Source organism: Xiphophorus hellerii, chromosome 2 (assembly GCF_003331165.1).
Source record: "Xiphophorus hellerii strain 12219 chromosome 2, Xiphophorus_hellerii-4.1, whole genome shotgun sequence".
Lineage (NCBI taxonomy): Eukaryota > Metazoa > Chordata > Actinopteri > Cyprinodontiformes > Poeciliidae > Xiphophorus > Xiphophorus hellerii.
In genome coordinates, this window is record NC_045673.1 from 20,871,844 (window position 1) to 20,885,496 (window position 13,653).

The 13,653-nt window shown below is 39.6% G+C and overlaps 1 protein-coding gene across 2 annotated transcripts in view; it reads left to right on the forward strand.

Annotated features, from left to right (window-relative positions):
• spire2 (spire-type actin nucleation factor 2) overlaps positions 1-13,653 on the forward strand; it is a 37,651-nt gene that overhangs the window by 1,775 nt on the left and 22,223 nt on the right. For both annotated transcript variants that reach the window (XM_032548713.1, XM_032548703.1), the window contains exons 2-5: positions 8,802-8,845; positions 9,541-9,924; positions 10,975-11,055; positions 11,178-11,342. In XM_032548713.1, coding sequence (XP_032404604.1) covers positions 8,802-8,845; positions 9,541-9,924; positions 10,975-11,055; positions 11,178-11,342 — 674 coding nt within the window. The remainder of the gene's footprint in view (positions 1-8,801; positions 8,846-9,540; positions 9,925-10,974; positions 11,056-11,177; positions 11,343-13,653) is intronic.

Sequence of the window (13,653 nt, forward strand, 5' to 3'; positions counted from 1 at the left end):
TTTAGAGTCCATTTAAACATCTCAAAAATATATCTGTTGGGCAAAGAGAGAGTAGAAGCAGAAGCAGCAGAGATCCACAGCTCAGGTGGAAGAGTCCGTGCAGGACAGTCAGAAGTTTAGCCGATTTTAAAGTTTGCTGAAAATGATGTTCACTTTCCAGGAAAATGTCCCTAAGCATGCAGCCAGAACTATAGTGGTTTAGAACAAAGTCTTTCACTGAATCTAATGAAACTGTTTATGTGGCGCCAATAAAGAAAAGAGGCATTTTAATTTTTATGTGTAATCATTGCACAATCAATTACAGGTATTGTTTGCCTGGTTGAGGGAACACTGTAAGCTTGTAGGTGCGTTAAAAAGACATTGAAACTTCCTGACTAACGTTTAGTAGATTCTCCTCAGAGATCCCTCTGGGGGAATGAGAAGTGTCCTGTTGTTTCTGACGCCAGTGAACGCATCGGTGGCGTCAGTGTTGGGGGGGGGGGGGGGGGGGCTTTTATTTTAACAGGTTGGATTACTTCTTTACATGCCTCCAGACATGGTTAATAAAAACCTTTATTGGTTTTCTGTGGTAATATCATGACCTTCAGCCAAGTTAATCTGCTTTCTGCATACATACACTGAAAAAAGAGAACAGGTGATCCAACTTAAATATATTGTGCTAACTGGTCACAAATAATCATATGAAGTTGTTAAGTTTATTAGGCTGTAAATGAAAATAAAGTAAGTCTGACAAACTTTATTCAATTACTTACTTATTATTACTTAGGCTTTACAATGCTGCTATTTGTGTGTGTGTGGGGGGGGGGGGAAGGAGGGAGACGGGGCAACTAGTTTTTTTTTTTACATATTTAAGCACTTTTACTAGACTTCTTTTAGTGGGAATGTATTTATTTATTATATTCTTGTAACTTTTATGGATGTCTCCAGATGTACGATTTTAATGTTGTGTGGATGTGAATTAATGTGTGAGCAACAGATAATCTTAATTTCCCTATGGGATTAATAAAGTTTAACCTAACCTAACCTACTTGTGACCAATTAACAGAATTTTTTGAAAAGTTGGAGCTCCATTCTCATTTCTTTTTCAGTATATGTTAGTAAAAAAAACAAAAAAAACCTAAGATATAAAGTTGAGTTTTTAAAAATGCACCGACATGATGGCCACCGGGCTTGTGGTTTCCATGCCATAAAATGGACGACATATCGAGAAAACAAGTTGTGTTTTTTAAAACTCTACAGAGAGAAAACAACCCGGATCCAGACTGTAGCTGTTCGTAGAGTTTTTAACTAATGTGTCGTTCTGTGATGGATATCTTCAAGTAAAACATTCCCACTTTCCTGTTATCCCATTTTTCCTGTCCTCTTGTGTGCTCACAAGCACAAAAACATGAAATAATCCTCACATCGTCGGGGCCCGTGGGCCTCTCCTCCTTCACTGCTGTTTCCTCCAGCATCACCGGTACCCTGGGAGATGAAAGCAGACTTGCCGGATTTGATGGTAAACACAAGAGCCGGTGTGCAGTTTTTCAGACGCTGCTGACATCAGCTGTGGCTCTGACTCTTCCCATCAGAGGGAGCACAAATCTGAGCCCAAGCAGCCGCGGTAACATGAGCCGCGGTGCCGCAATGGGCCCATAAAAGGCTGAATTGTTACGACGCAGCTGCATAGGAGCGCTCATCAGCCACCTGCCATGTGGAGCTCAGCGCCTGAGATCCGTCTCTGCAGTTTTGGTGGAAAAATAACAATATGGGGGAGTACATTCTAGTGGCAGCTTGTAAAGATTTCATGGGCTATAGCAGATATGTGTGAAATAATAAATCTGGTGTTAAAATTAATTTCTGTAGACTTTAGATGGATTCAAATTAAGTTTTGCGCTCCAGATCTCAAAAGTACCAGCACTTCTCCTAAATATGTGTTCAAATTTGAAAGTGTTTTAAGATTAGTTAAGCCCAAAGTTCTCAAGCTGTGGTACCAAACTGGTTACCTTTTATTTGAACAGTAAATGCAGTATGACGCACCAACGACCAAAACAAAGTTGGAGCACACTGATCTATGCTTCAGCAGGTTTTCTTGAAACAGAAGATCAGTGAAGGACTTCCTGAACTTCCTATAATGATTTCACCGTGAACAGCGTCTTGAGCTATGTTCAGTTCAGGTCTAATTTTAGACAAATATTTGTTCAAAAGTTCTTGTTCAAGGAGGAAGAGGTTTTTGTGTCTTTTAGTCTTTGTAGCAAGTCTGGCTGAAGACTTTGTGGTCACAGGATCCACTGACCCTGTTTGAAAGGATGTAGGATCTGGAAATCCTGTTGTCATTTCAAACCCAGACCGTATTAAAGAATATAAATATGCCTACGCAATCACAAGACCTTCACTATATTTATGTGGACTCAACTTCTGACAGCAGTGAGGTTTATTTTATCATCCATTTAACTTGAACAATCCTCTTTCAACTTCCTCTGAGCTGTAATCTAATCTGAAAACTCTAAGCAGAAGTTGTGGAATAATTGGACTTTAAATAACTCTAATCTTTGCTCTGAGTCATTGGAGCTCTTGTATAAACTTCAGAGATTGAGGTTCGTCTTGATTCTCTTACACAGAAGGTCCTCAGGAAGTCAAGGTCCACATATAAAAATGGCTCCTGCCAGATAAAAGCCGTTTGCACCACCGACCTTACCCACCAAGAAACCAAAGCAACTCATTGTAGACTATGATAGTTTGCATTCAATTGAAAATTTTTTTCCATTAGTACTGATTTACTGACTATCTCATTTTAGTTTTTGCATGTCTTGAGAAAAAGTGTTGATAATGAGGTAAAAAGTCCAAAATGAAACAGGCACAGCCTTTTAAACTGCACATATTAGGCGTGACTGTTGCTTTTAGGTGCATAGGTGTGTATAGATAAAGACTGATGAAGTCATTTTATGAGTATAGTCGTACACTGACAGTGATAAACGTTCTATGATAAAAGCCTTGTAAAGTTTTACATTATCTCAGTTTTGTTTTAGGTCATAAAATCTGCCCGGAAGAGCCGAGAGCTCACATAGGATACTTTGTTTTTCTTTGCAGAACTTCCAGCATCTATAGATCAGTTAGATGCTGCAAGTTCAAGTATCAGAAGATGAGAAATATGTTGAAAAGTGTAAAAGTATTCTTGATTGAACTTGAGCTGTCTGGCAAAAACAGTGTCTAAATATAAAAATACTCCAAAATACCAGTAAAATACATCAGAGTTTGTGATTACAAAAGGAAACTGTGGAAAGATCAAGGGGAATGAATACTTTACAATGTCAAGTATTGGGTTTATTCACATTTGGCTTTTTAAAACTGAGCAGCAAGTGTCTTAAAGTCAGAAAACATCACAATCATCACAGGTAACATGCAGCAGCCTTTTCCTGCACTGACATCTGAACCTCTTTTTTAGTTTTGGTAGATTTATGGACGTGGCTCCAGCTCATACAATGGCTGCTTTCACACTCTCCTATTTCTTCTGTACTGTTTGCCTCCTCTGATCACTCATTATCAAGCCTGTTCCTCTGAACCCAGTTTGCTTTTTCTTCTGTCACATTTGTCCTTCCTCATTTCCATGGCAACAGGCGGCAAAGTCCACACTGAGGGAGCTTTTGAGTTACTGCGTCTTAACGAAGGAAACGGGGAGGTGTCAGGCTTCTGAGGATGAAAGCGATCCGTCATTAGCCGGAGTAAACTGTGTGTGACTAACAGCGAGGAGTTCTGTCAGATCCAGCAGGACTTATCGTCAAGTCTGCCGGAGAACTCGGAAACCCGATGATATGTTTACGTTTTGGTTGGCAGAAAGATGCTCTGCGTAGATGTCACAGGCCGTATGTCTTTATGCATAAGGTTGTTTTTCTCTGCGATAAAAATCTGTCTCCTCTGTTTAAGCCAATGGATTAGGAGGGGCTACAGCTTGTGGGTGTTTATTTTCTCCACAGTGGCTTTGAGTTTGGGCTAAAAGCGATGCAGAAATGAGTGAATATAAATGTAGCGAGAAGGTCTTGTTTAGGCAGTTGCTCTACTTTTATTCAATATCTGCTTTGACTTTCCACAACAGAATGACACTAATGATGAGATGGGGTGGGAGTCTGAGTTTGAGATATGAATAATGACTGAAAGAACGAGATCTCGGATGCAAAGAGGTGAAACGAGCTTCCTCCGCAGAGCTGACTGAGCTGTAGGATTTTAGGCATTCGGTTGTATAGTTCTGTCCAATGTTTCACCACGGGTGTGTTGCGCCAAGGACCAGAACCAGGCTGGATGTCGGCTCACTCAAATTTCTTTTAATCATGCAACTGTTCGGTACAAATTGATATATGGTTTGTTTCTACCATATAAACAAACCATATGGTGCATGAAATATCATGCAAAAATAAAAATGTTTCCTTAACTTACCCAGGCTTGGACCCATGTGTTTCACTTAAAGTACTGTGTTTGGAAAACCTGCATTAGGTAATAAACACTCCCTAAAAATAGGTTACTGCTCCTTTAAACCTTCTCTAAAGCCTGATCCAGGTTAGCTCTGACTATCGTTAACTCAGACTGAATAAGGCATCGCTGGGCTTTTGCGTTGTTTTATTTACATTTTTGTGGGCAGAGCTGTAGATGTCCTGGAGGAGGCTCTCGGTTAACGATCACTGCCTGATAAACGGATGAAAACTTCATGTACCATTTGGGTTCAGCCATTTTCATTAACAGGGCCAAGTTCAAAGCTGTAAATTTGGTCTGAGTTTGAATGTGGAGTACAAATCAGAGCTAATCAGAACATTACAAATAATTTTTTTAGCTGATGGGAAAAATCGAACTTATAATACCTTGCACAAACATTCATAGCCCTTGCATTTCGTCACATTTAGAGGGAATTAAGTAAACGATAAAGGCTTGATTCTGGAGTGGACTTGATACTTTCAGCAAGACGTTGACAATAAGAAAAGAGCTACCGAGACAACAATAATAACTGCTGATTATTTCCATCTTGTAGGTGGTTTTGTATGTTTCTGGAGGGGTGGAAGGAGACCATGTAGTCTTGGTTTGGTCATGTGACGGTGATGCCACTCAGGATTGTGGAGTGTGAACCGAAGCAGAGAAGCAACGTCAGCAATGTGGTCATTTTCTGACAGTGGTGAAAAACGGAAGGAAAATGTGTATAATATCAGTAAATGTAAATTATAACAGAAATTCTAACATTTCTGCTAAATTTGCATGTCAGTGCACCCCTCAATTAGAAGAAAGCACATTTATGTGTTGGAATGGTCCAGTCAAAGTCCAGATCTAAAACCGATTAAGAAATCTGTTCAAAGACATGAAACTTGTTCACTCTTCCACTCTGTTTAATCTGAGTTTGAGCTATTTTCAAGTTCAACGCCGAAAAACTCACAGTCGTATTTGCTGTGAGAAAATGTTTGTACAAACTATTGTATCACTGGGTTAGAATATAAATGCATGCCACACCTTTCAGAATTTTACTTGTCCTTTTGCACCCACTCAAAATCATCCTCCGCTTTGTGTCGGTCTGTCACTTAAAATCCCAAATAAACCATGTTGATGTTTATGGCTGAAACATGCAGAGGAAAAAGGAAAGTTTAAGGGGTGGGAATACTTTTGCAAGGTGCTGTAAGGAGTGGCGCAGCTCCAAGATGATAACCGGTACATTAGCAGCCGCCTCCCATTTTCCAGAGCGCATGGCTCACTGTGTGTTTTTCCAGGAGCTGAGCTGCAGGGCTGCTGGGGGATTTTCACTGCAGATCCTTCCCCTCTTTTGTGTTCACTGGGCCTTAGCTGTGGGAAGGTATCATCGGTTTCACTCCGTGACCCGGGCCCTGCATTATTGCGGACCTGCCCGACAGGTTTACAGGGCTTCATGTTATCGTCTCCTTCCTGAGTGGAGGGCTTTGTAATGGACTCTCCTTTTGTTGCTGATGGAAGCAGCGTCTCTTTTCACACAGAAAACAGGCCGAGGCTCTGATGGTCGATGCGCTCACGCCCTGCTGCCAGCGCTTTGTTGTAGACAGCGAAAGATTAGAACTGCGTCCTGCAGCACAAACAGACCTACAGGGCAAAAACTCGATTCACCGCCCCGAGAGTCCGACTCTGGATGGTGCAGATGCCTTTACTAACAATGTGTCATCTTTAAACGCTGCTGAAGTCTTAGAAATGTAGTTTTATCTTTTATTTAACTCAGAATTATCCGGGAAAAACAAGTTAAACGTTCTATTTCTATTTCCAATGAAATAATAATTAATCTGGTTATGCATAAAACACAGGAATGTAGAGCAATTGTAATATTTTAGAATTTATTGCTTTTTGATAATAATAAACACTGTGTAGTTGCTGCCTTCAGTTTCCAGTTTTGTACAGTAATTTTTAGGTTTTCTGATGAATAGCCTCACATCTTTTCTCCCTGATCTATATTTGTGTTCGTCCAGTCTCCCGTTTGTCTGTTGAGTTGCTGATAAAGGAGTTTCAGGCCTCCTCGGGTGTTGTTACTGACATCTGAGCCAAGAGGAAAGGCTTGTTTGACTCTTTGACACGGCCACACCAAGCTAACCCATCTGCGGTCAAAAACTCCAGTTGAGATGAACTAAATGGAGTCAAACAAACGCAGTTATTTGAAATTGTGGCATAAACATATTTCGCTAAAAGTACCAAATTTCAACCTGAACTTAACTTCAAATGTGACATTAGGCCACAAAAAACATGTTATGATGTTATATAACATATGTAACATGTTCACCTTGATTTCTTAAATATGTTTTTTTTCATTTTATACACATGTGGCTTTAACATTGTTTATTTGATGCCAGAGGACTCTGGAAAACATTTGATTAATCTCCAAAATGGCTTTCCGTGCTTCCACACCTTTCAAAATCATGTTTGGAAATATTTACGGTTGTGAACACGAATAGGAAAACAATGGAGTACAGTAAAACCTGTCGCTTGTATTGAGTTACTTACTGCTGTTTTAAAACTCCAGTTGGCAAGTAAAAACAAGTCTGTTTTCAGCAGACTAGCTACAGGTGCAGATAGCCTGACTAGTTAGACTGCTTGTATCAGCTCATTATTCCATCAAGAGTGGACATTTCTTCTAGATTTGGTCTTGGTGTGATGTGTTTTCTGCAGAGATTCTGAATAGATGTGATGATCTGTTGAGCTTCTCTGGTTTTATTTCAGTTCTTTAAGCTCTTCTTAGCTTCAGGATGTATTTGTTTTGGTTCGTGTTTAACTCTGAAAGCCTATATAATCTGCCCTGTGCTGCAAGCATTGTAACCTGCTGTCTGCAATTCATACCTGGCCATTGTTGCTAATTCTCCTCTGTCATCTCCTCCTCTGTTATTATTTTGTCTGGTCCTCGTCATTTCCACTCGTCTTCCTCCTGCGTGGTTCCTTTTTACTCACCCATACACAGATAATGATGATTAGCTGTGTTCATCATGCACCACTTCTTACTCACCTTGTGGATGTTTTGTTTTGCTTTGACAGTCGATAATTTAAAGTTATTTTCTATAATCTACTCATTGTCTGCTGTTCGTCATGACTCTAAGGAGTTTCATTTAGTATTTTGTCGTTTCGCAGGTCATTCTCTTTCTGTGATTGCTTGTATTCTAGTTTCTTCCTGATATAGAGTGCTGCAGCCAGCTTTTCTGCCGTTCTTTACAGCTTCATTACTGAGCCATCAAGTTAGATATTAAATCAGTTGCTCTCCAGCTACCAGTTACCACCCATTTATACAGACTCATCTCAATACATTATATATACAGTACAGACCAAAAGTTTGGACACACCTTCTAATTAAAATGGGTTTTCTTTATTTTCATGACTATTTATAAGGCAATAAATCCCACTTATTAACCTGACAGGGCACACCTATGAAGTGAAAACCATTTCAGGTGACGACCTCTTGAAGCTCATCAAGAAAATGCAGAGTGTGTGCAAAGCAGTAATCACAGCAAAAGGTTGCTACTTTGAAGAAACTAGAATATAAGGGGTATTTTCAGTTGTTTTACACTTTTTTGTTTAGTGCATATTTCCACATGTGTTATTCATAGTTTTGATGCCTTCAGTGTGAATCTACAATGTCAATAGTCATGAAAATAAAGGAAACTCATTGAATTAAAAGGTGTGTCCAAACTTTTGGTCTGTACTGTATATCATTAAAAAGTTTATCTATTTACACAATTCAGTTCATATAGCTCCATAAAGATGCTATAGATCAGGGGTGTCAAACTCCAGTCCTCAAGGGCCGGTGTGCTGCAGTTTTTAGATGTGCCACAGGTACAAAACACTGGAATGAAATGGCTTAATTACCTCCTCCTTGTGTAGATCAGTTCTCCAGAGCTTTGCTAATGACCTAATTACTCTAATCAGGTGGTGCAGCAGAGGCACATCTAAAGGTTGCAGGACTGCGGCCCTTGAGGACTGGAGTTTGATACCTGTGCTATAGACGTAATGTAATATTTTTCAAGTATAGAATTTCAATCTTCATCATGCAATACAAGTGTCATACATTGATGTTATCCATATCCATAAGATGTTTGACTCGTTAAATAGCTTCCATTAAATGCCCATAGAGAAAAGTGGAGACAGAAAAATATCCTTAAAAATAAGGATTAGTCTTAATGAATACTGTTGTTGTAATTTTCAGCAATAATACTGCAATTAAATTGGAGATGCTAAAAGTGTGCTGTCCGATGTTCAAGCATTTTTGTCCTATTAATATTGATGACCATAGAAACCTTTTGATTCTCAGCGATGCTTTAACTGGTTTTCATGTTTTTGTTTTTTTCTAGATGACAGTGATGGAGCTCCTCTTCCACCAATCGCCGAGCGACAGGTAAGAAGCACAAAACACTTTTTAAAATCTTTTTCTCATAATATGCTGAATATTTAGCTTGTTATATGAGTCTTTACACAAAATAACACCTAAACTTGACTTTTATTGGTTAGTAATTTACTGAAAAATAACATTCCTAACATTATTATACAACACAATGCTGGAAACATTTTGTTACTGATTAAAAAAAAACTTAACTAATCATTTAAGGAAAGTAAATGTTAGGAGAATAATAAATTTGAATAATAATGTTAAAAAATATCCATTTTATTTGTTTCCATGTGTTAAAATGATAAAAGTAAAAAGAAAACACATTTTGCAAATGAACATTTCTGACATTTAAGAAAACCAGTGACCGATGTGGTTGTCGTTGGGCATGTCATTATTCTTTTCATTTTTGAACGCAGTGGAGTATTCATTGGTGTAATCATTCTTGCAACTTTTTTGCATGTGCAAAATGACAAGATCATGTTTGAAATTGATGGCCCACATCTGTGGGAATATTTTGGAGAATAGTGTCAAATAGTGAATGTTGACTCTGACAGGAAGCTAAAAGTTTTCTGACAAGTCTGATGTACTCATTTATTCTCAACACTGTACTTTAGAAATATCTTAATGTCAACATCATATAGTTTGTAATAATAGTTAAAAAAACAAAAATCTTTTATTCTTTGTGCTTTCCTTGATGCCTTCAGCTGGTTCAGTCCCTCGGTGTGGCCATCTATCGAGCTCTGGACTGGGGACTGGACGACAACGAGGAGCGGGAGCTCAGCCCACAGCTGGAGCGCCTCATCGAGCGAATGGCGGCCGGGGACCAGGGCGGCGAGGGCGTCAGCTCTGCTGGCAGCGGAGCAACCGATGAGGGGTACAGTGGACAGGAAGAAGAGGAGGATGAGGATGAGGAGCAGGAGAGAGCGATAAGGCCGGTGTGTTGGTTCCGTCAGGTCGTGGTGCTCTGTGCGTCCCGTCTGGCCAACCCGAGCCTGGCCCCGGAGCACTACCAGGCCGTCTGCCGCGCTCTGTTTGTAGAGACGCTGGAGCTGCAGACCTTCCTCATCAAGATCAAAGATGCAAAGGAGGTACGTCACGGCGCCGTCATGTCAGAAAGGTTGTTTCCTAAGCAAGGGCCAAATCAGACGAGAAGATAAAACTTTACACGTTTAGGGACAAGAATAATTAGAAAAATTGAATGCAACATGACAAAAATAAGTGGCTTTAACACATTATATCAATGAGTAGTTTTTGTAAATTATGATGTTTGTGAATAAATTATCCTGCATGAGCTGTTTAACCTAGACTTTTTATATTTGTAGCCAAAGTCATGAATATGTCACCATAAGACTCGATGGATGAATACTTTAAACACAAATCAAGTGAAGAAAATACATTTCTAATGTCGAGTTTCTTCCAGAACTTCAACATCACATTAATGTGATGTTCAAGTCCTACTGTGATTTAAACCTGTAAGCACACTCATCCAGTTTATAGAAATCCAAAACAAAGCCCAAAACCATCCATTTAGTCTAGCTTCAACGAGTTATTTTAGTGTAGAGGACAAAAAAATAAGTAAACTTCTATATGCTCATGAGGTTAAATACCAAGTTTATGCATACGAGTTCTAAAATGATATACATTTTATGGGTTTCTAGGCATTTTCTGAAAATAAAACGTAAGGTTTAAATGTTTTAACAGCTTGAAATGTATTTATTTTAATCACAGGAAATTAAAATTTTAGTTAAGATGTTCATAATTGTAACATAATTGTAACTGTAAAACCAGGATGTGTGTGACCAGTCTTGAATGCTGATAATACCTACAGTGCCATTCAAAGATATTCATTCCCTGTGAACTTTTCCGTTGTGCTGTGATACAGCCACTAACTTTAAATTACCTTTCTCAGAATCTCAAGTGATAGAAGCAACTTTTGTGTTCGTCTCCGCCTGCTTTGCAAATCCACAGACAAAATCTTTACTCATTCACTGTTGCAAAGAATCTCAGGCTCAGCCAGACTGGACCTGTGAATAGCACTTTTCGAGTATTTCCACCAACTCTGAATCACTTTTAAGTGAACCACAGGGATTCAGAAACATGAGCAGTCAAATGTTTGACACTTGTTTTGTGCCACTCAGATGCTGAAGAAGATTTCCTCTGAAGAAGCTCTGGAGGACAGATCCGCGGCTGAGCTGGACGGGCTGAAGCACAGAGACTGGGTGAGACGGTGCAACAGAGTTCACAGAAACGACAACGTCAGCTCTGTGTGTCTGACCGGGTGCAGGCAGAGCCGTCACGCTGACAGAAGCAGATGTGTTACTGTTGTTTCCCACACCACCAGGCTCGTCTGTGGGTGCAGCTGATGAAGGAGCTGAGGCAGGGGGTGAAGCTGAAGAAGGTCCAGGAGCAGCCGTTCAACCCGCTGCCCACCGAATTCAGCCTGACGCCCTTCGAGATGCTGATGCAGGACATTCGAGCTCGCAAGTTCCAGCTTCGCAAAGTCATGGTGAGAGTCGATGCTCCAGTTAGCGCTGCGATCGAGGGGAAGAGTTCAACTTTTACTGGAACAACAGAAGAGCTGCTGGAGGAATAAAGATGCAAAATAAAGAGACATTTTAGTTTTTGGTTCAAGTTTAAAAGCTAAAAGCAGCTAAAGATCTTCTAATCACTAAATAAACCATCTAGCATCTAAATTGGAAATGTGAAGAAGATTCACCAGAAGTTTTTGTTACAAAAACGCTCAATCTTGGCCTCATCCAACAAAAGCATAGGGTCCCAGAGGAAGCCTCAGAAGCGTTTAGTAAACGCCTCATGTTGTGAGGACAGGAAAACTTCAATATACTTCAACCTACTAGGTGGCATATGTATGTTTTCTGCAGCTCTCTGAAATTGAGCTTTTCTTTTACCTCTGACTTTACCTAATCTGCTTTATACGCTGTACACCAGACATGTCTGCCAGATCAAACAAGGGCAGGAAGAGAGAAAAAAGAAGAGAAAATAATCTAGTCTAACAAAAGAGAGAAAAGGAAAAAAAAAGACAAAAGCAAAAGAACAGAAATGGAAAAGAAAGAATAAAGCAACAACAAAAAAAAACTAATTCAATGATCTATAATTGAATATTATAAAACATGTGAACTGGAATTGGGTCCCAAGAAACATTCTGATTAGGCCCTCATTCAGCTTTAGAGCGGCTCTGCAAAGTCTTTAGCAGAGAGAGTCCACAATGTGATATCAGTACAGAGGCTAAAACTTCCACTAAGAGGAGATAATTGTTAGAAATCTTGCACAAAGTTTGCTAGCTACAGACACTGAACACCTAGATTATCCTTCAGCTTGCACAGTTTTTTTTTATAGATATGGTTATTAATTTTTTTGTTTAATAACAACAACAACTTAACACAGAACAAAAGCTCAGCAGTGCAGAACAGAGGAAACAAATGGAAATATGAGATAGGGGGCATACACACTTCTATCATTATATAGTCCACATCTAAGCATTTATAAATGCTCGAGACAGGATGGTAGACACATGTCCTTCAGCATAGTCCAAGAAGGGCTTCCATACGAGTCCAAAAATGTCAGTCTTAGAGTGGACGAGGAAAGTCGAGAGGGATATATTCCAAAATAAGCTTCTTCCACCCAAAAATAGTAGGAGATTTATTAGAAATCCATTGTAACAAAATGTTCTTTCGAGCACAGAAAATTAGGACATTATACAACTTACTCTTGTTTTGATTTTGGATATGTTTATTTGGTAGACCAAGGAGAAGAGACACTGGATCGAGATCAATATTAGTTTTGATCATTTTCCTAGTCTCAATCAGAATAGATTCCCAGTATATCTGGATCTTGGGGCATGACCAAAGACAGTGTGTGAGCCTGCCTTCATGTATTTTGCATTTAGGGCACAGTGAAGAGGACCCCGGTTTAAACTTAGACACCCGGTTTGGGGCCAAGTGAGCTCTATGTAGTAATTTAAGTTGCAACGCCCAGGAGCGATTACAAATAGTAATTTTTCTGGCAGAGTTCCAGATACTGCTCCACTTTTCATCAGTAATCTCGATATTCAGCTCCCCTCCCCAGGCCTGGGCCAGAGTTGATACACTTATGACATCTTAATGTTTTGTAGCACATACTGAGTGACACTTCACGAGTTCCGAAAAACAGTTTTCCAAAGCCCGAAACCTCAGTGTCCCTGAGTAGAGTTGTTTCTTTTTTAATAAAGTCTCTTAGCTGGAAGAAACGGAAGAGGTTATTTTTTCCTACTCCAAAAGCTTCCACAACTTGATTAAAAGACACGAGGATCCCCTCCTTAAAAAGACAGCCCAAAGAGGAAACACCTTTAGCCTCCCATTCCCCAAAACCTGCATCTAACACACCCGGAAGAAAGTCAGGGTTCTGGACAAAGGGTGTAAATGGGGATGTCTTCCCAGTTCTTCCCTCGATATGTTGAACTGCCTTCCAGGCCTTGACTGTATTCACAGTGATTGGATTGTTACAGCATTTGTTTATTGTTTTCAGATTTTTAAGAAAAAGCAGGCTTTTAAGAGGGCAATCACATAACGAGGCTTCTATATCCAGCCACACTGTGGATGAGTTTCCAGATATCGACTATCGGGCGTAATTTAAGAGAACTCAATTGATATTTTTTGAGGTCTGGAAGATCTAAGCCTCCCATATTTCTTGGTAGCTGTAGTGTTGACATTTTTATGAATGCCCTTCTTTTGGCCCAGATAAAGGAACCAAACCAACTCTTTAATTTTTGGATCCACCTCTGAGTAAACAAAATAGGAACCATCCTAATTGGGTACAACAAA